The 27949-nt window shown below is 43.8% G+C and overlaps 1 protein-coding gene across 2 annotated transcripts; it reads left to right on the top strand.

Annotated features, from left to right (window-relative positions):
* The first annotated feature begins 11 nt into the window (after positions 1-11).
* Positions 12-26655, top strand: dync1h1 (dynein, cytoplasmic 1, heavy chain 1). 2 transcript variants are annotated; one of them, XM_053336348.1, is made up of 78 exons: positions 12-340; positions 1366-1453; positions 1571-1744; positions 1890-2145; positions 2250-2436; positions 2544-2815; positions 2933-3160; positions 3276-3929; positions 4073-4495; positions 4596-4775; positions 4938-5087; positions 5215-5361; positions 5470-5610; positions 5773-5949; positions 6170-6280; positions 6411-6530; positions 6622-6861; positions 6994-7149; positions 7356-7469; positions 7586-7696; positions 7785-7994; positions 8122-8268; positions 8371-8537; positions 8688-8861; positions 8994-9348; positions 9451-9645; positions 9727-10009; positions 10124-10224; positions 10368-10527; positions 10675-10915; positions 11006-11189; positions 11364-11576; positions 11709-11947; positions 12046-12202; positions 12304-12528; positions 12649-12879; positions 12991-13131; positions 13274-13507; positions 13643-13849; positions 13953-14074; positions 14172-14337; positions 14500-14663; positions 14814-14943; positions 15065-15198; positions 15291-15405; positions 15502-15663; positions 15798-16012; positions 16112-16316; positions 16411-16584; positions 16723-16842; positions 16975-17095; positions 17705-17900; positions 18314-18431; positions 18523-18738; positions 18822-19034; positions 19164-19291; positions 19433-19586; positions 19680-19826; positions 20023-20173; positions 20310-20563; positions 20696-20830; positions 20917-21011; positions 21111-21282; positions 21449-21524; positions 21640-21800; positions 21888-21999; positions 22123-22183; positions 22268-22391; positions 22567-22680; positions 22779-22949; positions 23062-23279; positions 23386-23489; positions 24478-24686; positions 24923-25076; positions 25233-25375; positions 25515-25683; positions 25980-26104; positions 26190-26655. In XM_053336348.1, the coding sequence occupies exons 1-78, from the start codon at positions 91-93 to the stop codon at positions 26316-26318; spliced, it is 13920 nt and encodes a 4639-aa protein (XP_053192323.1). In that variant the 5' UTR covers positions 12-90; the 3' UTR covers positions 26319-26655. The 2 variants fall into 2 exon arrangements, with proteins under 2 accessions (XP_053192323.1, XP_053192322.1); XM_053336347.1 differs by lacking the exon at positions 17705-17900 and adding an exon at positions 17322-17517.
* The last annotated feature ends 1294 nt before the right edge of the window (positions 26656-27949 follow it).

Below are 27949 nucleotides of genomic sequence, written 5' to 3'. Positions count from 1 at the left end.
CGGTAGTTGCTACAGACAGCCACATTACACCAACCCCGTCTCTTTGTTCACTTTCAAACCACCATTGGTCGTCGCTGACAGCTTTAAAGGATGTCTGACGGCGGGGGGACAGAAGATAACTCGGGCACCATGGAGGTGTCGGCCGTCCAGACGGTCGCTGACGCCTCCGTGCTGCAGAAACATATTCGGAAACTTGTCCCGCTGCTCCTGGAAGATGGCGGCGAGGCCCCGGCCTCACTGGAAACCGCCCTGGAGGAGAAGAGTACCGTGGAGCAGATGAGGAAATTTCTGGCCGACCCCCAAGTGCACACCGTCCTGGTTGAGAGAAGTGCACTCAAAGGTACGTTTAGCAGGGAGTGGTCAGCTAGCTGGTTTAATCTGATAATGCACGATTTATTGAAACGTTAGCTGACAGTCACATCAACATGTACGCGGTGTATCTGTAGCTGTTAAATTCAACATGAATAGATTTAGCTAACTGTAAACTCAGTTTCACCTAGTTGACGTTAAAAGTGAGCTACAGCTATTTGGCAGAAGGCTAGATAAATAATACTAACCTGCTATCACATCGTTATTTTGAAAGGAAACTGCGCCACACTGGGTGGGGAAGGAAAACTTGGTCTGATGACAATACACACTAATGAAAACACTCAATGTTAACTACTACATTCAATTTTAACGTATGATTTTTGTACAAAAAAGAGAGAAACAAACAAAGTACAGATACAACACAAGCTCCCATTTTAAAATCAAGACAAACGTACCAAAATATAAAATCAACAGAGAATGGATCCTGTGTTAGAAGTACAAGTCATGTTGTGTGCACTTTCTCGGGTTTTATCATGTGAACTGGTTTGTCACAATGAATGCTTTATTTTCAGTTTCCTCCGGGCAAATTAATCCAGAGCTTCAGAGCCTTTCCCCCACTAATGTTTTATGAGTGCTAAACTTTGATCCCTTGATACTGCACGTGACTGAGCCTGCAAGGTTTTGGACTGCCAGTCAGGGCGTGACTGGCCCAGTCTATTTGTGTTTTTGCACTAAAACTGATGCTGCAATGCAGACAGTGCAATGTCTGCAGATGGCTTTTTTCTACAAGCCATGACCTCACTTGCAAAGGGAGGGAGAGAGGAAGGGGGGAGAGAGAGAGATAGAGAGGAGGTGTTTGGAGGCAGATGATTGCGCTGTCATCCTACTGCAACATGGCTTATTAATATACACAGATAATCTTAGCCCCTGCCCAGCATCCTCATAATAGTGACCTGCATAGTGAAAAGCCTAAGCACCCAGGCTGACTATCTTCAAAGTTCAAGAGTCTTTTTACATAATAATATTTTATATGAACTAATTTTTTTCTTCACACAGAGGATGTTGGAGATGAGGGAGAGGAGGAGAAAGAGTGCATCACCTACAACATCAGCATTGATATACACTATGGGTTGAAGTCCAACAGGTAAAAGATGAATTGCTGCCTACTTTCCACCATAGCAACAGTACTATTGAAAAGATTTAGTTTGATTTACTGCATAGAAATGAACTCCTATTTATCCTTTTTCATTCCCCTCTGCAGCTTGGCTTTCATCAAGAGGACAGGTGTCATCGATGCAGACAAGCCCATATCAACCCAAGTTCGAGTTCTGACCTTGAGTGAGGATTCTCCCTACGAGACACTCCACTCTTTCATCAGCAATGCTGTCGCACCTTTCTTCAAGTCTTACATCCGCGAGTCTGGCAAGGCAGACAGGTAATTCTCAGAATGTGACTTTTTATATTTTTCTTTCTTTAAATGTTCCCTGAAACTAATTGAATTTTAAAAAATAAATAAATGTTGAAACAAATCTAAAAAAAATTCACCTGTCTCACTACATTCTCTTTTGCAACCTCTGTAGAGATGGGGATAAGATGGCACCCTCAGTTGAGAAAAAGATTGCTGAGCTGGAGATGGGCCTTCTCCACCTGCAGCAGAACATTGAGATCCCTGAGATCAGCCTGCTCATCCATCCCATCATCACAAACATCGCCAAGCAGTGCTATGAGCGTGGAGAGAAGCCCAAGGTCACTGACTTTGGGGATAAAGTGGAGGACCCAACCTTCCTTAACCAGCTACAATCTGGAGTGAATCGCTGGATCAGGGAGATCCAAAAGGTAAGGGCCATTCTTTTCTTTTTTTTAAATCTCAGATTTAAACAAAACAGTTCTGATTTATGATTTTCCACTCATGCATACCACTTTCTGTCACCCATCATCAGGTAACCAAACTTGACCGTGACCCAGCATCAGGCACAGCCTTGCAGGAGATCAGTTTCTGGCTGAATCTAGAGAGGGCCCTCAACAGGATCCAGGAAAAGAGAGAAAGCCCTGAGGTTCTGCTCACACTGGACATCCTCAAACACGGCAAACGTTTCCATGCTACTGTCAGTTTTGACACTGACACTGGTGAGTCACAACCACTGGAAACATTTCACTTGCCTTGTTTCATTTATGTTCCTTTTTTAGTTTGAATAAACTATTGCTCAAATGGTTATCCTTTCTACTTTTCATAGGTCTGAAACAGGCTGTGGAAACTGTCAATGACTACAATCCACTGATGAAGGACTTCCCCCTCAATGACCTGCTCTCTGCCTCGGAGCTTGATAAGATCCGCCAGGCCCTGATGGCCATATTTACTCACCTGAAGAAGATTAGGAACACCAAGTACCCCATCCAAAGAGCACTGCGTCTAGTCGAGGCCATCTCCAGGGACTTGAGCTCCCAGCTCCTTAAGGTGCTGGGCACCAGGAAACTCATGCATGTTGCCTACGAGGAGTTTGAGAAGGTAAGGGTGGCAAGCTAACAATTATATTTTTCCCCAGAGGAACTTGCTTCTGCATATTCAAATATTGCATATCTTTCAACATAATTTATTACATGTCCTTTTAATGTTTTTGTACAGGTGATGGTGGCTTGTTTCGAGGTGTTCCAGACCTGGGAGGATGAGTATGAGAAACTGCAGGTTCTTCTGAGGGACATTGTGAAGAGAAAGCGAGAGGAGAATCTGAAGATGGTGTGGCGTCTGAGCCCTGCCCATAGGAAGCTCCAGTCTCGTCTGGATCACATGAGACGTTTCAGAAGGCAGCATGAACAGTTGAGGGCTGTCATCGTCCGTGTACTGAGGCCTCAGGTAGAGTATACATTTAAGGATTTTATTTTTCCTGTTGATCATAATAAATTATTCATGAATATTTGTTTTACCCATGCTTGATTTAGAAATGTTTCATGTATCTTTTTATCTCCAGGTTTCTGCTGTGCCACAGCATGCCCCTGGGGAGACAGTGGAGCCTCAAGACATGAAGGTAGCTGGAGTTCTCTTCGATGCAGCTGATGCCAATGCTATTGAGGAGGTCAACCTGGCATACGAGAATGTCAAAGAGGTTGATGGCCTGGATGTGTCAAAGGAAGGAATGGAAGCCTGGGAAGCTGCCATGAAGCGCTACGATGAGCGCATCGACCGTGTGGAGACCCGCATCACTGCCCGCCTGCGTGATCAGCTGGGAACAGCCAAGAACGCCAACGAGATGTTCCGCATCTTCTCCCGCTTCAATGCTCTCTTTGTGCGCCCCCACATCCGCGGTGCCATCCGAGAGTACCAGACACAGCTCATCCAGCGTGTGAAAGATGACATTGAATCGCTGCATGATAAATTCAAAGTGCAGTATCCTCAGAGCCAGGCATGTAAGATGAGCCATGTCCGGGATCTGCCACCTGTGTCTGGATCCATCATCTGGGCCAAACAGATTGACCGTCAGCTGACTGCGTACATGAAGAGGGTGGAGGATGTCCTTGGAAAAGGCTGGGAGAACCATGTGGAGGGGCTGAAGCTGAAGCAGGATGGGGATAGCTTCAGGGCTAAACTCAACACTCAAGAGATATTTGATGATTGGGCTCGCAAGGTATGGATAGGATCATTGACTTAAATGCAGACATTTTTCTAAAACATGTTAACCTTGGTTACATTGCGTGTTTCTGTCATATAGCATTGATAAATATTACTTAAATAATAATAATAATATTTTTTTTTTTTTTTGTAAACCAGGTGCAGCAGCGTAACCTTGGTGTGTCTGGCCGCATCTTCACCATTGAGAGTACTCGTGCACGTGGACGCACAGGAAACATGCTCAAGCTTAAAGTCAACTTCCTCCCAGAGATCATCACCTTATCCAAAGAGGTCCGCAATCTCAAGTGGCTTAGCTTCCGTGTTCCTTTGGCCATTGTCAACAAAGCCCACCAAGCTAACCAGCTGTACCCATTTGCCATCTCTTTGATTGAGAGCGTGCGCACCTATGAGCGCACTTGTGAGAAGGTGGAGGAAAGATCCTCTATCTCCCTGCTGGTGGCTGGGCTTAAGAAAGAGGTTCAGGCTCTCGTTACTGAGGGAATCACTCTGGTCTGGGAGTCCTACAAGCTGGATCCTTATGTTCAGAGGCTGGCTGAGACCGTCTTCAACTTCCAGGAGAAGGTCAGTCTGGAGGACTTGGCACCACAATGTTAGTTTAGAACTAGTCAACAAATGTTATTGTTTACTTAATGTCCTTTTTTTCTGCTGTGTGTGCTTCCAGGTGGATGACCTCTTACTGATCGAGGAGAAAATAGATCTCGAGGTCCGCTCTCTGGATACTTGCATGTTCGAAAACAAGACCTTCTCTGAAATCCTCAACCGTGTCCAGAAAGCTGTGGATGACCTCAATCTGCATTCTTATTCCAACCTTCCCATCTGGGTCAACAAGCTCGACATTGAGGTTAGCATTTCAAATGTGCAACAATACAAGGATTATTTGCCATTCTCAGTCACTTAGATAGTGACCACCAGAATGGGAATGCTCTGAATGATTTAGCCTTTGTTTATTTTCACATGTGGCTGACATGAATGGTTTTCATTTACTTTTGTATTGTTCTCATAGATTGAACGCATCCTGGGAGTGCGTCTGCAGGCTGGTCTCAAGGCCTGGACCCAGGTGCTCCGTGGTCAGGTAGAGGACAAAGCTGATGTAGACATGGACACAGAAGCTCCACAAGTGAGCCACAAACCAGGAGGCGAGCCCAAGATCAAGGTGAGCACTGTGACTATTGTTGCTATGTGGCACGTCATTTTTTATTTCTACATTAATTAGAAAACATTAAATACCTGCACACAGCTGACATTTTATTAAAACAAACCATATTGTTTTCTTCTCCCAGAATGTTGTCCATGAGCTGAGGATTACCAACCAGGTGATCTACCTTAACCCACCAATTGAAGACTGTCGCTACAAGCTCTACCAAGAGATGTTTTCCTGGAAGATGGTCATTCTTTCTCTTCCCAGGATCCAGAGCCAGAGATACCAGGTTAAGGGCCATAAAACTATTTGAGTAGTGCTGTCTAGGTCATTTTTAAGTTCCATCTTATTTCACTTGTGCTGTTGCTTTTGTCTAAACAAGTCTCTTTCTTCAAAGGTGGGTGTCCACTACGAGCTGTCAGAGGAAGAGAAGTTCTACCGAAATGCCCTGACCAGGATGCCAGATGGTCCTGCAGCCTTGGAAGAGGCCTACAATGCAGTTGAGGACATCGTCAATGAGGTGGAGCAGTACGTTAAGGTAAGAGATGCCTGTTTTAGCAACATAAACAAAATGCCTTGTCATAAATTTAATACCATTTATTACCATTTTTCATTCACAATCTTACTTGTAGTATTATGCATATTGATTTGTGATTATCCCTCTTTAATTCATTGACTTTTCTGTCTTGTTTATGTACAGGTGTGGCTGCAGTACCAGTGCTTATGGGACATGCAAGCAGAGAACATCTACAACCGCCTGGGTGAAGACCTCACCAAGTGGCAAGCCCTCCTGGTCCAGATCCGCAAAGCACGTGGAACCTTCGACAATGCAGAGACACGGAAAGATTTTGGACCTGTGATCATTGACTATGGCAAGGTAATAATGACCTGACATGTAGAGTAATTTGAACCTTTGTTTACAGTTTTATGAACTCACGAAAACAAGATTTTACAGTTCTATATTATAGTATTCTCTTATTTGTGCAAATGCATTATTTTACAATGCAGTGGGAGTTTGTGTTTCTTCCTCCAAAGTAATATCATATTGAATGCCTGCGCACTTTTTAATAAATGTTTATATTTTTCCTTGACATCAGGTCCAATCCAAGGTTAACTTGAAGTATGACTCGTGGCACAAAGAGGTGCTGAGCAAGTTTGGCCAGATGCTTGGACAGAACATGCAGGACTTCCACGCCCAGATATCCAAGGTAAAACATAAAAAGGGAGAAACGTCCTTTAACCAACTACGTTACATTCATCACAGAGAAATACTGATAAAATTATTAATTTGTAAAATCATTTTTCTTATTGCGTCACTCTTTCTTGTTCCCTCACTAGTCCCGTCAAGACCTGGAGCAACATTCTGTGGACACTGCTAGCACCTCAGACGCTGTCAACTTCATAACATATGTTCAGACCCTCAAGCGCAAGATCAAACAGTTTGAGAAAAATGTGGATGTAAGTACCCTGTAAAACATACAGTATGCTTTCTTTCACCCTCCTCTGTCACTGCCTGCTTAAATTTAATTCTCCCTGTTGTGCCCCCTAGATGTTCCGTAACGGGCAGCGGTTGCTGGAGAAGCAGAGGTTCCAGTTCCCTCCATCTTGGCTCTACATTGACAACATTGAGGGAGAATGGGGTGCCTTCAGTGACATAATGAAGCGCAAGGACACCGCTATCCAGCAGCAGGTGGCCAACCTGCAGATGAAGATTGTCCAAGAGGACAAAGCTGTTGAAAACCGCACCACTGATTTGCTGAACGAATGGGAGAAGACCAAACCAGTTGCTGTAAGACCACCTAGAAATGTGTTATAGTTTTGTGGAAACATAAGTGGTAACAGCTAATTGTTAAAATTATCTATCAAATTAATTGTATTATTTGACATTTTTCAAATGTACGTCTGATCATCTGTTCACTAGGGGAACCTGCGTCCAGAGGAGGCTCTTCAGTCTCTGACGATCTATGAAGGCAACTTTGGCCGTCTGAAGGTTGAAAGAGAGAAGTGTGCTCGTGCCAAAGAGGCTCTGGAGCTCACTGACACAGGCCTGCTCAGTGGCAGTGAGGAGAGGGTGCAGGTAATGTCCACACATTTATACAAAAGCTTTTTAAGCCACCTTTTAAAAAATACAAGAGTTAAAAAGTATTTCGCCTAACACCAATTTAGAATATAATTAATATTTTATCCATAATGCATGGATTTTAGGTCTTATTTTATATCGGTTCCAAAATAATAGTGATGACTAAACAAGAGATGCTTTTTATGACTCATTTATGCCTTTAGGTGGCACTGGAAGAACTGCATGACCTGAAAGAGGTATGGTCCGAGCTGTCAAAGGTCTGGGAGCAGATCGACCAGATGAAAGAGCAGCCATGGGTGTCTGTACAGCCACGCAAGGTAAGAAATGCACAGTAATGATTCAAATGAGTCGGATTGATGAGTCTCCATTGTATATTTGTCAGATTCTGTAGTGTAAATAACAAGTCCTTTATCTTTCTGTTTTGTGTTTGTAGCTTCGTCAGAGTCTGGATGGTCTCCTAAATCAGCTGAAGAACTTCCAAGCAAGGCTGAGACAGTATGCTTCTTACGAGTTTGTCCAAAGGCTGCTTAAGGGATACCTCAAGGTCAGTCACTTGATTTTTCCGCACGTTTTGACCCACAAGAGAGAAAAAAGGGTTACTAAATTCTCAACCTATTCCTTTCTCTGTCCAGGTCAACATGTTGGTGATTGAGCTTAAATCTGAGGCTCTAAAGGACCGCCACTGGAAGCAGCTGATGAAGCGTCTGCATGTGAACTGGGTCCCCTCTGAGCTGACCCTGGGACAGATCTGGGATGTGGATCTGCAGAAGAATGAGATGGTGGTGAAGGACGTTCTCCTCGTGGCCCAGGGGGAGATGGCTTTGGAGGAGTTCCTCAAACAGGTAAAAAGGGACGAAGCGATTATGCAGTGTAACTGTGATGCTAATGGGGGGCAATAGACATTTTTTAAATTTATGGTCTGAATTATGAAGCTCGGAATAATATTATACCTGTGGTTATTGTCCCCAGATACGTGAAGTGTGGAACTCATACGAGCTTGACCTGGTGAACTACCAGAACAAGTGTCGTCTGATTCGAGGCTGGGATGACCTCTTCAACAAGGTCAAGGAACACATTAACAGTGTGTCTGCCATGAAGTTGTCTCCTTACTACAAGGTAAATACAGGTTTATTTTTATGTTTGTAGGTTTCATTAAGACAAATATTTAATTTTCTCAGAAATTTAACAATACCATGCTCCTCTGTCTTTTCCTCACAGGTGTTTGAGGAAGATGCCCTGAGCTGGGAAGACAAGCTCAATCGCATCATGGCTCTGTTTGACGTTTGGATTGATGTTCAGCGCCGTTGGGTCTATCTGGAAGGCATCTTCACAGGCAGTGCTGACATCAAACATCTGTTGCCTGTAGAAACCCAGAGGTTCCAGAGGTAACCTGGAGGACCCTTATTTTTATTCTTGATTTTGACAAATTTTTCTTTCTAATTTCAGCCGTCATGGTGACATTTTAAGTATTGTAACTACTGTAATAATGTTTTCTCCTATAACCTAATGTAATTTGTTTTTCCTTTATTCCACAGTATCAGCACAGAGTTCTTGGCACTGATGAAGAAGGTGACAAAGTCTCCATTAGTAATGGACGTGCTGAACATTCAAGGAGTGCAGAGATCCTTGGAGAGACTGGCTGACCTTCTTGGAAAAATCCAGAAAGCTCTGGGAGAATACTTGGAGAGGGAGAGATCGTCATTCCCCAGGTAAGAAGATGACACAGAGGCAGAGAGAGCAAAGAAGGGAATGTGCATTGTTGTCAGTGTGTGTAATGAAAATAAAATGTAGAAATGGTTGTGACTAATACCCTCAGATAATCATGCTCTTTTTGTTCCAAGGTTCTACTTCGTGGGAGACGAGGACTTGCTCGAGATCATCGGCAACAGCAAGAATGTGGCCAAACTGCAGAAGCACTTCAAAAAGATGTTTGCTGGCGTCTCCAGCATCTTGCTCAATGAAGATAACACAGTGGTGCTGGGAATCTCCTCCCGTGAGGGTGAAGAGATTTTATACAAGACTCCAGTCTCCATCACACAGCACCCTAAGATCAACGAGTGGCTGACGCTTGTGGAGAAGGAGATGAGGGTCACACTGGCCAAGCTGCTTGCTGAGTCTGTCACAGAGGTGGCAGGCTTCAACCAGGGTACAGCTATTGACTTGAGCCAGTACATCAACTGGATTGATCGTTATCAGGTTGGTATATCTATTATACTTATTTAAAGTATTCAAACCGAATAGAAATGTAAATAGGGAGGCATGTTTACATAATTCCATTTTTGTTTACTCTCTCCACAGGCCCAACTGGTGGTCCTTTCCGCCCAGATTGCCTGGTCTGAGAACATCGAGTCTGCCTTGACCACCATCTCAGGTGGTGGGGACATGACGCCCATGCAGGGAGTACTTACAAATGTGGAGGCCACCCTCAACGTGCTGGCTGACACCGTGCTGATGGAACAGCCTGCACTTCGCAGGAGGAAACTGGAGCACCTGGTGAGGGGGATTTTTATAAAGTATGTTTTTAAAAGGATGTTGTCTGAAGAAAACTGTCTGAAATCTTTCTTCTGCTCTTAGATCACCGAGCTGGTGCACCAACGTGACGTGACCAGGACTTTGATCAAGAACAAGATCGACAACCCCAAGTCCTTTGAGTGGCTCAGCCAGATGCGTTTCTACTTTGACCCCAAGCAGACAGATGTTCTCCAACAGCTGTCCATTCAGATGGCCAATGCCAAGTTCAACTATGGCTTTGAATATTTGGGTGTCCAGGACAAGCTTGTCCAGACCCCTTTGACAGACCGTTGCTATCTGACCATGACTCAGGCTCTGGAGGCCCGCCTTGGAGGGTCACCATTCGGTATGGCCATTTTTTTTTCGTTTTCTTATTGCAGACAAGAAATGGAGATATAGATACAAAGTTACATTTTTACATATAAAACACTGAACTTCATGGAATTTGTCCTTCATCTAGGTCCTGCTGGCACAGGGAAGACTGAGTCAGTGAAAGCCCTGGGTCATCAGCTGGGCCGCTTTGTCCTGGTCTTCAACTGTGATGAGACATTTGACTTCCAGGTACATGACTTCATTCAGATTCTAACCCCTCAGACTAAGCACATCTAAACTAATAGAGCTTTTGGTTATTTAACAGGATTTAGTTATTCATCATATCAATCATTTAACTTACAAATCTCTTTTGTTGACCTCCTCGTCTTTAGGCCATGGGTCGTATCTTCGTGGGTCTGTGCCAGGTGGGCGCTTGGGGCTGCTTTGACGAATTTAACCGTCTGGAGGAGAGAATGCTGTCTGCTGTCTCCCAGCAGGTCCAATATATTCAGGTGGCATTGAGGGAGCACAGTAACCCCAACAGAGACAGGAGTAAGTATTATATGCATGGGAACTAGGGTTTTATAATGCTCTTACAAAAAGAATTTCCAAACACCTTTGCTTTCCATTGCTAAAACATAAAGGTCAAAGATGATGCAGCAAAATGTGAAAATGAATTATTATCTGTCTCCCTCTCAGGTGTGCCTGTCACCACAGAGCTCCTGAACAAGCAGGTAAAGGTCAGCCCAGACATGGCCATCTTCATCACCATGAACCCTGGCTATGCTGGCCGTTCTAACCTGCCTGACAATCTGAAGAAGCTGTTCCGCAGCTTGGCCATGACCAAGCCTGACCGCCAGCTCATTGCCCAGGTCATGCTTTACTCTCAAGGTTTCCGCACAGCTGAGACCCTTGCCAAGAAAATTGTTCCCTTCTTCAAGTATGTAATTTGTCTAAGTAAACTTTAAATATCCTTAAGAGGATGTTGATGTTAGTGTTCCTCTTAATCCATCCCTTGCCTCTATTTCAGATTGTGCGATGAGCAGCTGTCATCCCAGAGTCACTACGATTTTGGTCTCCGAGCTCTCAAGAGTGTGCTGGTCAGTGCTGGTAATGTCAAGCGTGAGCGCATTCAGAGGATCAAAAGAGAGAAGAATGAGCGTGGAGAAAACGTTGATGAGAATGAAATTGCTGAGAACCTTCCCGAACAGGAGGTATGAAAACTAGTTGTAGTACTGAAAGTACTGAAATTGTTGTATTGTTTAGAGCTAAGCACACTAGGAAAAAGTTGAGCAACACCAACATACAAAATACTAATACTATGATTGGATGATTTGAGTTAAATTTGTCGTTTCATTCATTCTGTGTGTGCTCTTCCTTCACTGTAGATTCTGATACAGAGTGTGTGTGAGACCATGGTTCCCAAGCTGGTAGCAGAAGACATCCCCCTACTGTTCAGCCTGCTGTCAGATGTCTTCCCTGGAGTGCAGTATATGCGTGGAGAGATGACTGCTCTGAGGGAGGAGCTAAAGAAGGTCTGCAGGGAGATGTACCTCACCTACGGAGACGGTGACGATGTGGGCAGCATGTGGGTGGAGAAGGTATGAAGCGACATGCAGCTTACACAAATAATTAGTGAGATACAGCTGTGGTCCTTCTGCTGGAGGCATGGAAGCCCCAGAAGGCATCCTGAATAGCCACTGATTTTCTGAATGTCATTCAACCTCTTCCAGGTGCTTCAGCTGTACCAGATCACACAGATCAATCACGGTCTGATGATGGTGGGACCTTCAGGTAGTGGGAAGACCATGGCATGGAGGGTGCTGCTCAAGGCCCTGGAGAGGCTGGAGGGTTATGAGGGCGTGGCACACATCATTGACCCCAAGGCCATCAGCAAAGATCACCTGTATGGAACCCTGGACCCCAACACCCGTGAATGGACTGATGGCTTGTTCACACACATCCTCAGGAAGTGAGTTACTTTTAACACGTCATCATAGGTTATGAATGTACTCAGTGCATCTTTTGTATTTAATAACTGATGTAAAATACTTTTCTTCCTGATTCCAGGATCATTGATAATGTGCGAGGTGAACTGCAGAAACGTCAGTGGATCATCTTTGATGGTGACGTCGACCCTGAGTGGGTTGAAAATCTCAACTCTGTCCTGGATGACAATAAGCTGCTTACTCTGCCCAACGGAGAGCGTCTCAGCTTGCCTCCAAATGTAAAAGCACCAGCATTTCAAACAAACACATTTTTTTGCCTCATTATGCTCTGGTGGAATCACATTGGTATTTACCCTGAGTTATTCTCTCTTCCCTCCAGGTGCGTGTAATGTTTGAAGTACAGGACCTGAAGTATGCCACACTGGCCACTGTGTCTCGCTGTGGTATGGTGTGGTTCAGTGAGGACGTCCTCAGCACCGATATGATCTTCAACAACTTCCTTGCTCGCATTCGCAGCATCCCACTGGACGAGGGAGAGGACGAGGCTCAGCGCAATAGGAAAGGCACAGAAGATGAGGAGGAGACTGCATCACCAATGCTGCAGGTAATTAAAGCCGAGATGATATTTTTAGATGAAAAAACACAACAAGCTCTCAACCCATAAATGTTTTTCGAAATATGACCTTTCTTCTTTACTGATGTCCCATTGTATTTTTTCCACTAGATCCAGCGTGATGTTGCAACTGTCCTGCAGCCATACTTCACCTCCACAGGCCTGGTCATCAAGGCTTTAGAGCACGCCTCCAAGATGGAGCACATCATGGACTTCACCCGCCTTCGTTGCTTGGGTTCTCTGTTCTCAATGATGCACCAGGCCTGCCGTAATGTGGCACTTTACAACAACAACCATCCAGACTTTCCCATGCCTATTGAACAGCTAGAGAAATACATGCAGGTAATATTCAGTTTTCTGCACTCCATCACAAACTACTGTTTGAGTTTATTACAGTAAAAATATGTACATTTTCTTACAGTTGATGAAACTTGTTGTGTTGTCTCCCTATAGAAATATCTGATCTATGCCGTGCTGTGGTCCTTCTCTGGTGACGGCCGGCTGAAAATGAGGGCTGAGCTTGGAGAATACATCCGTCGCATCACCACCGTGCCCCTCCCCTCTGCTCCCAATGTCCCCATCATTGACTATGAGGTACACAGGATACAGAGGAGCCTTGAATGGCCTTGGCCTCCTTGTAGAAAAATTGGATTCTCTGTATCTGCAATTTGCTGAAAGCAAACCAACTATTTTGCAATCTTGTAATCTGAATTTTCAAAATGTTCTTACCATTCAGGTGTGCATCTCAGGTGAGTGGCAGTCTTGGCAGGGCAAGGTGCCTCAGATTGAGGTAGAGACCCACAAGGTGGCATCCCCTGATGTTGTGGTACCCACCCTGGACACTGTTCGCCATGAGGCTTTGCTTTACACATGGCTGGCAGAGCACAAACCACTGGTGCTGTGTGGACCTCCTGGCTCCGGAAAGACAATGACCCTGTTCAGTGCCCTCAGGGCCCTGCCTGACATGGAGGTGAGAGACTAGATTAAATAATTAACATTGATTGTAAATACTTGAATCAGTGTAATATTGGAATTTGATGTATCAGAAAGGTCTAACTCACCCTTAAAATTCTAAACTTTTGAATATTATGAAACTCCCTATTAGGTTGTGGGTCTGAACTTCTCCAGCGCCACTACCCCAGAGCTTCTGCTGAAGACCTTTGACCACTACTGTGAGTACCGGCGTACCCCCAACGGCGTGGTCCTCGCCCCTGTCCAGCTCGGCAAGTGGTTGGTGTTGTTCTGTGATGAGATCAATCTCCCGGATATGGACAAGTACGGCACACAGAGAGTCATCTCTTTCATCAGACAGGTATGCTACACTGTTTGCAAACGGTCACAAGGGCAAAAATAAAAAAATCTCGACGAGTTTGGTTTCCTTCCTTTTTATGATAAAGGCTCTTCTGTTTTCTTAGATGGTGGAACATGGAGGCTTCTATCGCACCTCAGACCAGACTTGGGTCAAACTGGAGAGGATCCAGTTTGTGGGAGCCTGTAATCCTCCCACTGATCCTGGCAGAAAGCCTCTCACACTCAGGTACAGTTCTCAGTTCAGTTTTAAACATGACAGAAATATAAGACATTACATATTACCAACCCTAACAGTGGCTGTGTTGTTGGTGTGCTGTTTCTAGGTTCCTGCGTCACGTTCCTGTGGTGTATGTGGACTATCCAGGTCCAGCTTCCCTCACCCAGATTTATGGAACCTTCAATCGCGCCATGCTGCGCCTCATCCCATCTCTGCGTACTTATGCTGAACCTCTTACAGCTGCTATGGTGGAGTTCTACACTATGTCTCAGGTAAAGGAAGAGGCAAAATGACAAATTGATAAATTTTGCATAATGATGTTACAGAAACTAATGTACATACTACAGAAAATTACATTTTATTTAGTTTTATTTAGTTTCCTTTCATTCACAATATTTGTATTAATTAATTTGTCCCCTTTCTCCCCCCTTCAGGAGCGGTTTACCCAGGACACCCAACCTCACTACATCTACTCTCCCAGAGAGATGACTCGCTGGGTGAGGGGTATCTTTGAGGCTCTGCGGCCACTTGAGACTCTCCCTGTGGAGGGGCTTATCCGCATCTGGGCCCATGAGGCTCTCCGACTCTTCCAGGATAGGTGAGGGCGAGTTTCATCAAGTAGATTACATTAATAGTGCTCAGTATAAACTAAGCACTTAGTTGAACTATATTTTCTTGTCTACTTAAAAATTCAGATAAAGTGGCACTTATGAACTGCCTAAGAGATTAAATGTGTTTTTTTCCCCAGGCTGGTTGGTGATGAGGAAAGAAGATGGACAGATGAAAACATTGACATGGTTGCTCTCAAACACTTCCCTAACATCGATAAGGAGAAGGGTCTCAACAGACCTATTCTCTACAGCAACTGGCTCTCTAAGGTATACTACACAGGTTGACCATGCTGTGTTTTCCTGATTGGGTAACCTTACTGAAATGTAGTGAGTTAACCTCAAGCAGTGTGATTTTTGGTCTTACTGAGTATCTTGTTTGTGGATGTAGGACTATATCCCAGTGGAACAGGAGGAGCTGAGGGACTATGTGAAGGCCCGTCTGAAGGTCTTTTATGAGGAGGAGCTGGATGTCCCACTGGTACTCTTCAATGAGGTGCTGGACCATGTCCTCAGAATCGACCGGTGAGTAACGGTCTCAAAACCTCTGATTGTTGACTGGAAACTTACTGTGAATTCTGAATTTCTGACCTGTAAATCTCAAAATCTTCCTCCAGAATCTTCCGTCAGCCTCAGGGACATCTGCTGTTGATTGGCGTGAGTGGAGCAGGAAAGACGACTCTGTCTCGTTTCGTTGCCTGGATGAATGGACTTAGTGTCTACCAGATCAAGGTTGGTACACTAAATGTCAAGTTGATTGGGAGCCACATTGGTACAATTTTCTGACCATATTTATTAATTTTTTTTTGTATGTGTGCGTGTCTTCAGGTACACAGGAAATATACTGGAGAGGACTTTGACGAGGACCTGCGTACAGTGCTGCGTCGCTCAGGTTGCAAGAATGAGAAGATCGCTTTCATCATGGATGAGTCCAATGTGCTGGACTCTGGATTCCTTGAGAGGATGAACACACTGCTGGCCAACGGAGAGGTAACTTTTACACCTTTTGTAGCCCTTACTTGACATCACTGCCGTTTAACCTTTTTTGAAACAAGGTTTTGATTTTAAGTGGTGCACACATAATATTGGTTCCCTGGATGATAATGTTACCCTGCTCTCTGTAGGTTCCTGGTCTGTTTGAGGGAGATGAATATGCCACCTTGATGACTCAGTGTAAGGAGGGAGCCCAGAAAGAGGGTCTGATGCTAGACACACACGAGGAGCTGTACAAGTGGTTCACCAGCCAAGTTATCAGAAACCTCCATGTGGTTTTCACCATGAACCCCTCATCAGAGGGCCTGAAGGACAGGGCTGCTACATCTCCTGCCCTTTTCAACAGGTACAATGATGTATAATCAACCCTGAGCGTTAATTAATTAATTACATCAGAGAACTACAGGGAATTTTTCTGTGTTAACTGAAAACTCCTCTCTGTCAGGTGTGTGCTGAACTGGTTTGGAGACTGGTCCACAGAGGCTCTTTATCAGGTGGGTAAGGAGTTCACCAGCAAGATGGATCTGGAGAAGCCGAACTACAAGGTGCCAGACTACATGCCCATCGTCTACGACAAACTTCCCCAGCCACCATCTCACCGCGAGGCTATCGTCAATGGCTGTGTGTTTGTACATCAGACACTTCACCAGGTAGGGATATGTTTACAGGTTTGCGTTTGACTTGTTTTAATTTAAGGGGAAAAAAGCACCATTTAGTAATGCATACTTCTTTAACTCGATGCAGGCAAACAACCGTCTGGCAAAGCGAGGTGGTCACACCATGGCCATCACTCCCCGCCACTACCTGGACTTCATCAACCAGTATGCCAACCTGTTCAATGAGAAACGCAGCGAGTTGGAGGAGCAGCAGATGCACCTCAATGTTGGTCTACGCAAGATTAAGGAGACTGTAGATCAGGTACAATAAGTTTGTATTTTGCAGCATTTTATGTGCCTGCATACATTTAGAACCATTTTCCTCTACCTGTTTCTCAATGTCATTTTTCTGCTTGCTCTTATCTGACTCCCTTGATGATAATTCTACTTCCTTATCAAGGTGGAGGAGCTTCGTCGTGACCTGAGAATCAAGAGCCAGGAACTGGAGGCAAAGAACGCAGCTGCCAACGACAAGCTGAAGAAGATGGTCAAAGATCAGCAGGAGGCTGAAAAGAAAAAGGTACAAAAGAAGTTGTTTTTTTTTTCTCCTAAGAGCCTGATATCAAGCATTTTAACATGTTTTTCTTTATAGATGCAATCCCTTTTAGCTCTATTGAAACTTAACTCCTATACTGTTATACTGTGATTCCAGGTGATGAGCCAGGAGATTCAGGAGTCTGTGTACAAACAGCAGGAGAAGATCAAGGACAAACAGCTGAGTGTCAAAGAAGACTTGGATCAAGTGGAGCCTGCTGTCATTGAGGCTCAGAATGGTACAGTTTTTTTTTTTTTTATAACTCACAGCTACCTTTTACAGTGTATTTAATTCAGAATGCCTCTATCTTTTTGCCTTTTTAATATTTTTTATTACAATGTTATCTCATGGTTGCTTCTGGTCCAAGGCTCCCTATTTACATCGTGATCTCTTCTTACACCCTCCCTTCATCATTGCCCCATGCCTTGTCATAATCCACGTCCTTGTTTACCTGATGTTGATAGCTGTTAAGTCCATTAAGAAGCAGCACCTGGTGGAGGTGCGTTCCATGGCCAACCCACCCGCGGCCGTGAAGCTGGCCCTGGAATCCATCTGCTTGCTCCTGGGAGAGAGCACAACAGACTGGAAGCAGATCCGAGGGATCATCATGAGGGAGAACTTCATCCCCACCATTGTTAACTTCTCTGCTGAAGAGATCAGGTGAAATAAGAGAAAATATATACTGCAACTGTTTACTAAAGACCACGCTCTCTCTCTCTCTCTCTCTTCCCCCGTCTCCATCTCTTTATCTTTTTCCTTTGAAATTCCTTCTCTTTTTTTGCTTTCTACCCTCCTCTCACTTCTTTCTTTCTTTCTTTCAAACACATTCCTCTTCATATCTAACTAGCGGTGAGTTCTATTAAGCGGCAGCACCTAGTAGAAGTGCGGGCTATGACCAATCCCCCAGCTGCAGTCAAACTGGCCCTGGAGTCTATCTGCCTCATGCTGGGCGAGGAGACCAATGACTGGAAAAAAATCAGACAAGTTATTATCAGGGACAATTTCATCAGCAGCATAGTCAACTTTTCCTCTGAGGAAATGAGGTACCGGTGTCCAAACCTCTGTCTAGTCTTTCTCTGATGGAAGCACACGTTTATATTATTCAATCAGTATATTAATCAAGTGACACCTGTGATTGGAATTTGATTTCTAGGTTTCTGAAACGAAGTGCTTGATGAATCAGAAAATGAACTGATGGTAACTTGTGGTTGACGTACTGGGACATATCCTATGATTTTTTTTCACACATGATTTCGCATTTCTTAAAGTGACGATTGTAGAAACTGCCCCCCTTCTATACCCAATATGCAGTTTAAATGATCCTGAGCAGTACTCCATTTATTTATGTTTAATTGCCTTTAATTCATAATAAGTTTCCCACACTTAAAATTCAAGCATTTGACTGTATAAATTGTGCTATAATCTAATATCTTGGACTGTTTTTCCACTTATTTAGTGACTCCATTCGTGAGAAAATGAAGAAGAACTATCTCTCTAACCCAAGCTACAATTATGACCAAGTAAACAGGGCCTCACTGGCTTGTGGACCTATGGTGAAATGGGCCATTGCTCAGGTAAGGGAAAAAAATAGAAACAATAGATTGGAGGAAGATTGGAAAAAGAGAGTCTCACTTCAATATATACTATGTTCCTCCACTCCCCTAGCTTAACTATGCTGACATGCTGAAACGTGTGGAGCCTCTGCGTAACGAACTGCAGAAGCTTGAGGATGACGCCACAGACAACAAGACAAAGGCGGAAGAGGTGGAGCAGATGATCAGAGACCTTGAGTCTAGCATCGCCCGATACAAGGAGGAGTATGCTGTCCTCATTTCAGAGGCCCAGGCCATCAAGGCCGACCTGGCTGCAGTCGAGGCTAAGGTATATCATCATACCTTTGGTTCTAGTCAAAACTGAAGCATTTTGAAACATTTAGTTTAAACTCGTCTGTTTTCTCCTTGCAGGTGAATCGAAGCACAGCCCTGCTGAAAAGTCTGTCAGCTGAAAGAGACCGCTGGGAGAAGACCAGTGAGACCTTTAAGAACCAGATGTCTACCATCGCTGGAGACTGTCTGCTCTCTGCAGCTTTCATTACCTATGCCGGCTACTTTGAGCAGCAGATGAGACAGAATCTGTTCACAACCTGGTCTCATCATCTGCAGCAAGCCAATATTCAGGTACTTCAAGCTCTTATGCATTTAGTGAGTTTGTAAAGGTGCTGTACACCAATCATGAAATTAGTCTTTGAATCTGGTCAGAAGACATGTATTATACCTAATTGTCATTGGCCTAAATTTCTCCCTCAGTTCCGTACCGACATTGCCAGAACTGAGTACCTGTCCAACGCAGACGAGAGGCTCCGCTGGCAGGCCAACTCTCTCCCAGCTGATGACCTCTGCACAGAGAACGCCATCATGCTCAAGAGATTCAACAGGTCAGTATGTTTTGCCCTCTGATCAAAATACACCAATAAAATTGTCATTCAAGTCACATTGTTAGGTTTTGTTACTGAAACCAGTAAGCACTACTACGGATTAATTGGCCTTAAGTTGACCTATACCACTGCCCTATTTAGGTACCCGCTAATCATCGATCCATCAGGCCAAGCCACAGAGTTCATTATGAATGAGTACAAAGACCGCAAAATCACCAGGACCAGCTTCCTGGATGATGCCTTCAGGAAGAACCTGGAGAGTGCATTGCGTTTCGGAAACCCACTCCTGGTCCAGGTATGAATGGCTTGTGCCCACTCCTTGCCCACTCACCAGTACTCTTGTTTCTGTAGATGATTTGCATATTTCTATTCTTTTTTTGCCTTTAAGGACGTAGAGAGTTATGACCCCATCCTAAACCCGGTGCTGAACAGAGAGGTCCGCAGGACTGGAGGACGTGTCCTCATCACTCTGGGAGACCAAGACATCGATCTGTCACCTTCATTTGTCATCTTCCTCTCCACACGAGACCCAACGGTGAGGACATTGTATCATATATGTCTTAGTCATTTATAGCTAATCTTGCCTTAGAAAAAGTAAATTGATTTTAATTTGAATCACTTAAGCGTCATTGGTATTAAAAAAGTCTGTATCAAGACTGTAATACAGCATTTCCCTCATGCAATAATTTAGTACGGAAAAATAATTTGTTACATGTCTTTTCTTCATGCAGGTTGAGTTCCCACCAGACTTGTGTTCTCGTGTGACTTTCGTCAACTTCACTGTGACACGCAGCAGTCTGCAGAGTCAGTGTCTCAACGAGGTCCTGAAGGCTGAGAGGCCAGATGTGGATGAGAAACGCTCTGATCTTCTCAAACTGCAGGGTGAGACACAAGTGGCACATGAACTAACATAATAAGAAGGCACAACTGGGGATGGTAATAACACTGACAGGGATGCTCGACTTGGTGGAGAAAGAATTCTGTAAAATGATGAACAACTGTCCTCATGTGTCCTTAGGTGAGTTCCAGCTGCGTCTGCGTCAACTGGAAAAATCCCTGCTGCAGGCCCTCAATGAGGTAAAGGGCCGTATCCTTGATGACGACACAATCATCACCACGCTGGAGAATTTGAAGAAGGAGGCTGCCGAGGTGACCAGGAAGGTGGAGGAGACGGATATAATCATGGCTGAGGTGGAGGCAGTGTCACAGCAATACCTGACTCTGTCTTCTGCCTGCAGCAGCATCTACTTCACCATGGAGGCTCTTAACCAGGTCAGAACACTCTCACTTGCTCATTCAACCAATATTTTATTTGATTTATGGCCATACTTTTCCTCTTCTCTCTTATTCTCTAGAAGCCAAACAACCAGTAAATAAAAATGTTTTTTTTGTGTCTTGTTCCAGATACACTTCCTGTACCAGTACTCTCTTCACTTTTTCCTGGACACCTACCACACTGTGCTGTATGAGAACTCCAACCTCAAGAATATTAGCGATCACACACAGAGACTTGCTGTCATCACCAAGGACCTCTTTCAGGTATAAACTGCATCTTTGAAAAGAAATACTTTGTTTGGTGGTATGAGGGTTGTGGGCAAATGTTAAATGTCTGTTTTTTTATGTAGGTGGCATTCAACAGAATAGCTAGAGGTATGCTACACCAGGACCACATTACCTTCTCCATGCTGCTGGCTAAGATCAGCCTGAAGGGCATGACCAGGTCAGTCACCAGTATTTAAGCTATACATTGTTCTCAGTAGTATTCCATAAAATCTGCCTTCATAGACATCATTAACCATTTCAACCCATCTCTTTCCAGTGAGCCTTCATACGACTCAGAGTTCCAGCACTTCATGCGGAAGGAAATCGTTCTGAAGGGCACATCTGTGCCCAAGGTGAAGGGTCTAAACAGTGAGCAGAGTGAGGCCATGGTCCGCCTCAGCCGCATGCCAGCATTCAAAGACTTGGTGGAGAAAGTTGAGGCTGATGAGGTGAGCATTGACAGATATTATTGATCCTGTATCACTTAAATTGTGATTAATTAAACGCAACACTAGAGTTAAACTGAACGTGAAGACACTTTTATCTAAATAACACTGTCTTTGATTATGAACTGTATTGGTGATCATTATTGCATTTTTTTGTTTGTTACCTCAGCAATTCTTCATGTGGATTGAGAGCAACACCCCAGAGCTGGCTGTTCCTTATCTGTGGTCAGAGGAGAAACAGTCCAGTGAGTATATGGATGTGTCAAACAAATGATGCATAAAGGCCAAGCGGATGTTGATTTTAAATATTCTGTTTATACATAACGTGCTCTGCTCACCCTTTTGCCATTTTGTCCTCAGCTCCCATTGGCCAAGCAGTGCACCAGCTGTTGCTGATTCAGACCTTCCGCCCTGACCGTCTGCTGGCCATGTCACACATTTTTGTCTCAAAGGTGCTGGGAGAGACCTTCATGAACATCATCGAGCAGCCTCTTGACCTGGGTAATATCGTGGATTCTGAGGTAAGCATTGTTTCAAAGATTTTCTCTCCAGCAGTCATAATTGTTAGTGTTGTTGAATTGTTGCTGACATCAGTGTTGTGTCTTAAGGTGAAGCCCAGCACCCCAGTGTTGATGTGTTCAGTACCGGGTTATGATGCAAGCGGTCTTGTCAGAGATCTGGCTGCTGAGCAGAACAAACACATCACGTCCATCTCTATTGGTAAATAATCAGCTCATACACTCCTAACTTCAGACCTACACAAATCTGACCCTGATTTTTGTTTCCTGAGTCGAGCGCTTATTGAGGGTACTGTTCATGTTTGTGTTCTTCCGCTGTCCTCAGGTTCGGCTGAGGGCTTCAATAAGGCTGACAGAGACATCAACACTGCTGTCAAGTCTGGCAGGTGAGTGCTTAAAGTTTTGTACATTTTCTTTGCATGTGTACTTTGCTGCCTGTACTGATAATCCTGACCCTTTTTGTCCCGCAGGTGGGTGATGTTGGAGAACGTCCACCTGGCCCCCGGGTGGCTGATGCAGCTGGAGAAGAAACTACACTCTATGCAGCCTCACGCCAGCTTCAGGCTTTTCCTGACAATGGAGATCAACCCCAAGGTATACCACATCACTTAACAGAATTTCTCTCATTTCATATTCTTGATTTGGAATTCAAAGTCATTAGTGAACCTCAACTTGACACCACAGTCTTGAATTAGCTCTCACCTCTATTTCAAAAGCCTCCTCATCTCTTTCATACCCCATAGTCACAGCATTGTCTTTTTCTTGCCAGGTGCCAGTGAATCTGCTTCGTGCCGGTCGTATCTTTGTGTTCGAGCCTCCTCCTGGTGTCAAGGCCAACATGCTCCGGACCTTCAGCAGCATCCCTGTGGCTCGCATGTGCAAGGTGACTTAAGCTGGTTTCAACAACACACCAACATACACTTGAAAAACACATTGCTCCCACATTTTCTAGCTGAATTTGTCTTTTCTATGTCTCCACAGGCTCCCAATGAGCGTGCCCGTCTCTATTTCCTGCTGGCTTGGTTCCATGCCGTCATCCAGGAACGACTGCGCTATGCACCGCTCGGCTGGTCCAAGAAGTATGAGTTTGGAGAGTCTGACCTCCGCTCTGCTTGTGATACTGTTGATACCTGGCTGGATGACACTGCTAAGGTTGGAGATTACAACTACTTTACAAATAATAATTTGATCAGATAAATAATAAGTACTGAAGTATTTATATTGCATTAAAAATAACCTTTTTACACTTTGCCTCTACACACAGGGTCGTCAGAACATCGCACCAGACAAGATCCCCTGGGCGGCTCTGAAAACTTTGATGGCTCAGTCCATCTACGGCGGCCGCATTGACAATGAGTTTGACCAGCGTCTGCTCAACACCTTCCTGGACCGCATTTTCACCAAGGGTAGCTTCGACAGCGAGTTCAAACTGGCTCTCAAAGTTGACGGACACAAGGACATCAAGATGCCTGACGGTATTCGGTTAGTAGTCTTCTAGCTTTTAAAATGAGTCCACTCCTATGTTTATGGATACATGTTTTTGGTGATGACTGGTTCTGATGTTTCTCACGATTTTGATTTGTCACAGGCGCGAGGAGTTCATGCACTGGGTAGAGATGCTTCCGGACACTCAGACTCCATCTTGGCTCGGGTTGCCTAGCAATGCTGAGAAGGTCTTGCTCACCACTCAGGGTACGACGCCGGTCACATTGGCTATTTGTATTCTGGTGGTCTTCCACATTCAGTGGATTTTTCTTCGTCATCTGTCTAGTTTTGTTTTCATGTTGTTCCCTCATCTCAACTGGTTTTCACAGCGCAGATTATTAACCATTTTTCTCTTTCTATTCTAGTGTCTTAACTCTTACTTTGACCGGGTGTCTAATTGGGTGACAACTGGTCGTGTGTATGTGTGTATATGTATGTATGTATGTGTGTGTGTGTGTGTGTGTGTGAGTGAGAGACATGTTGTGGATGTTTCCTCTGCTAATCTTCTCATCGGTTCACTCCATCAATTACTTTTCTATCGTTTCACAAGTAACCCATAATCTAGCTGTAGTCATAGCCATCATATTTAAAGGTGCTCTACCCAAAGGAAGGGTGTGTGTCTCCTCACCCTCCAGCAGCTGTATTTCACAGCCATCATGTCTTTGCAAAGATACTATCCCCACCCCACCCTCAATTTAGCACTCCAAACAGCCACACCTCTCCATCCCCTTTGCTTCCCTGTTATATCCTCCCTCCCTCTTAAGTCAGATTTATCTCCACAACTCTCCTACACTCCTAACTTTCACAGTCACACCCACCAAGCCCTCCCTCTCCTTCATCCGTACCCTACATCCTTTAGGTTCTCTCTCAAACCTGCCACCCTGTATTGTTTGTTTATTTTGTTTACAGATCCAGTCAGTCAAGAATGCTGTTCATTTATCCACTTGGGATCTATGTTGAATGTTAAATTTGATGGAATTATTATTGCCTGAAGCCTTGTGTGTCCTTTTGTCCTTGTTTGTGCCTTTTTAAAAAAAACAACCCCTTTTATTAACACATTCTGGAGATAAGCTATTTTTTTCTTTTGTTCCACGATTAATTTCTTCTCCCCTTCCTACCTCCCACCATGGCCGTGTCTTCCACCTCTCCTCCACTTCCCTCCCTACTCACTCGCTCCTGTCGCCGGCCTGTGCAGGCACTGACATGATTGGTAAGATGCTGAAAATGCAGATGTTGGAGGATGAGGATGACCTTGCCTATGAGACGGAGAAGAAGGAGCGCACTTCATCCACATCCGATACTCAGCCGGCCTGGATGAGGACCCTCCACACCACTGCCTGCAACTGGCTGCAGCTCATGCCCCAAACTGTCAATCCACTCAAACGCACAGTGGAGAACATCAAGGTAATGGCAAGAATAAGAGGGAAAGGTGGTTGACACACAGACTTCAAGAGTCCTAAAATAGGGTGTTTTCTCTACAAGAAGCTGCACAACATCCTTGGGAATCAATTTTAAGTTGATTGATTTTTTTTAAATTAGAGCTATACTCATGATGTATTGAGTTACAAGCACAGTCATTGATTCATCTGCCAAGTTTCTGCATTTCATTTGTCTTCTTCCTCCAAACATGCAAACACCAGGACCCGCTGTTCCGCTTCTTTGAGCGTGAGGTGAAGATGGGTGGCAAGATGCTGCAGGAAGTCCGTCAGGATCTGACTGATGTGGTACAAGTGTGTGAGGGCAAGAAGAAGCAGACCAATGACCTGCGCACACTTATCAGCGACCTTGTTAAAGGTAAAATCTATCTGTATTTTTATGGGTTTACCTTACTTATCATTTGAAGACTTTCAGAGATTTAATGCAAGAAAATACTGCATATTTGCAACTGGGTTTAATCAGCAAGATGTTGTTAAATAACCGTGGTGCACACCTGTTTGTCTTTCTCTCTAGGCATCCTCCCTCGTAGCTGGTGTCGTTACACAGTTCCAGTCTCCATGACTGTGATCCAGTGGGTAACAGACTTCAGTGAGCGAATCAAACAGCTGCAGCAGATCTCACAGGGAGCCGCCAGTGGGGGTGCAAAGGAATTGAAGGTATTATTTGGTTAATTGTTAGTTTACAGAATCAAAAATCCTCGACACAAGTAGTATGATATTAGTGTATACATAGTATTGACAGATTACTTTTTTTTTTTTGGTTAATTCTTTCCCCCTCCTGCTGTCCTTTCTGCAGAACATCCACGTGTGCCTGGGCAGCCTGTTTGTGCCAGAGGCTTACATTACTGCCACCCGCCAGTATGTGGCCCAGGCGAACAGCTGGTCTCTGGAAGAGCTGTGTCTGGAGGTCAATGTCACCACCGCCCAGGGTGCCGCACTGGACGCCTGCAGCTTTGGCATCAAAGGTCAGACAGCACATGTGTTTATAATCAGGGGATGCAGACTGCAAATTGTATAACAAGGTTGTATTACAGAACTGTGACTATAGAAGTGCATGCAAATTGGCAAAATATCTTTTAGACACAGTGTTTGCTTGTAATGAACTTCAGCCCTCTAATTTTATGAGAGGCAGACATTAAGTCTTAAAATGTGTGTCTAGTTGCTTATCATGACTTTCTGTTCAACTGTTTATTTTTAGATTTTTCTGTTTTTTCTTCAGATTTTGGATAAGCTTTAATATTGGTTTTGTTCAATATTTCAGGACTCAAACTACAGGGAGCAACCTGTGCCAACAACAAGCTGTCTCTGTCCACCGCCATCTCCACTGAGCTGCCTCTCACTCAGCTCCGCTGGATCAAGCAGAGCAATGCTGAGAAGAGAAACCTGGTATGTATAAGATGATACCATCTATCTAAAAATCTCTATTGTCAATGGATTTTGGTCGTCATGTTTTATTTTATTTTTGCCGCAGGTGACCTTGCCAGTGTACCTGAACTTCACCAGGTCTGACCTCATCTTCACTGTTGACTTTGACATCGCCACCAAGGAGGACCCACATAGCTTCTATGAGCGTGGAGTCGCTGTCCTCTGCACAGAGTAGATGAAGAAAGTCATTCCTAAAGACTTGACGTCTTGATAATTGAACCATGTTTAATCACTTACATTTGTTGCCTATTAACCACCATTTTAAAAAGTAGTTTGTAGCCTATTTCATTCCAGTATAGAATATAGTTGGTAACATTTATGGAGCAGTAATCTTGAGTATGTTGTCATTCTTAATGTTAGTGGAAAGTGTCTTGGAAGGTCTTGGGAATGTGGCTAGTTGGTGAGTAGGGAGTGGAAAGAGAATGTGGAATAAGGAAGTTGAAAGGAAAAGCCGTTTTATGGAATAACCCGTATGTGTTTAGATTGAATAAAGATTGTTGGAATTAAATGAACTTTATAACTGACCTCAGTGTTTTTCATGATCTGGTTAAATGTTTTGTTTTAAAGTGTGTGTCACAGATGGTGTTTGAGGCATGTTTTACTTCCTCTACTCTTAAAGGACCTGTGAACAACCTAAGAGCTCAACATGTCCACATAGTCTTGTGCATAAGATCTGGTCTCACCTACAGTCTCTGCCCTCACAGTCAACATGACTGTCACATGTCTTGTACAAATGTATATGCAAATATACCTTCAGAGGCCTCACCCATGGATCCCTGAAACTGACAAAACAATTTAGCTTATAAAACAAGTCTCAAAATTTAACTGAATATATTATATTGTTAAATAGCTAATAAAGTGGGGAGAAATAGAGCTTTATATTTCCATTAATCAAGTTTGTAAGAAAGAAGCAAAAATTCAATTTTCCCACCAATTAGTTGAGAAAATAAATTGAATTCTTCTGGTGTGTATATGACAAGATGGGTATGGTCATACATGTCCACAGTTGTGGATTGTTTGCACTGTCAGTGCTTTACTGCCACTTGCTGGTTGAAGTGGGAAAAAACATTTTAATTAGAAGTACTTCAACAATAGAAGCCAGGATCTATTAAAGATAACTAAGTTACTACAAAACTTAAGTGTCACAAACCGATGAACAGAAGTTGTAGTACAGTAGCTTAATGCTCTCCTAGAAAACATATACATGTCTGTTATTAAATTAAATGAAGATGGAACCCGAGCATGAAAATGGCAATGAATATTGCCACTGTACCTCACTATTTATTTCCATTACTGACAAATCTCAAAAAATGGTTTTAGTCTACAAAATGGCAAATTCCTATCACAAACTCCTAAAGCTGAAGATGATGTAATCAAATTGCTTGCTTTGTCTGACTGTCCAATAAATGTCTAGGAACCAGGAAATGTTACTGATAGTAGAAAATGGATGGCAGATTGGTTTCCTAATGATTGACCAATTGATTAATTTTAAAATAATAAACTTCAATAAAGGGTTAGTTATTTCCTTGACTTGGTCAGGACGGTTTACTCCGCTTCTAAAAAGGACTAACATCCTGTAAACTGTGACTTAAATGTATTTTCCAGCATGATAACGATCAAACATTAAGCCAATATATACAGAAATGGCTAGAATCTGGTGAATATGTACAGTAATCAAGCTGCTGAATGCAAATATATTTTATCTTTATAATTTAATTGACAGCGTGTTCAAACTTCACTGTCCAATACAGCAGTAAACATTAATTTGGCTTATAATGAGGACAAGATACCCCAGCATCATGTATC

Source organism: Scomber japonicus, chromosome 16 (assembly GCF_027409825.1).
Source record: "Scomber japonicus isolate fScoJap1 chromosome 16, fScoJap1.pri, whole genome shotgun sequence".
NCBI lineage: Eukaryota > Metazoa > Chordata > Actinopteri > Scombriformes > Scombridae > Scomber > Scomber japonicus.
The sequence above is the reverse complement of the archived record's forward strand: the minus strand, read 5'-3'. Positions and strand labels throughout refer to the sequence as shown.

Excerpts from the sequence above, each read along its gene's own strand:
- dync1h1 (XM_053336348.1), top strand. The coding sequence starts at position 91 with ATGTCTGACGGCGGGGGGACAGAAGATAACTCGGGCACCATGGAGGTG. Across the intron at positions 5,088-5,214 it reads GAGGCGAGCCCAAGATCAAG|AATGTTGTCCATGAGCTGAG; the intron begins GTGAGCACTGTG and ends TTCTTCTCCCAG. Across the intron at positions 16,317-16,410 it reads TACATCAGACACTTCACCAG|GCAAACAACCGTCTGGCAAA; the intron begins GTAGGGATATGT and ends AACTCGATGCAG.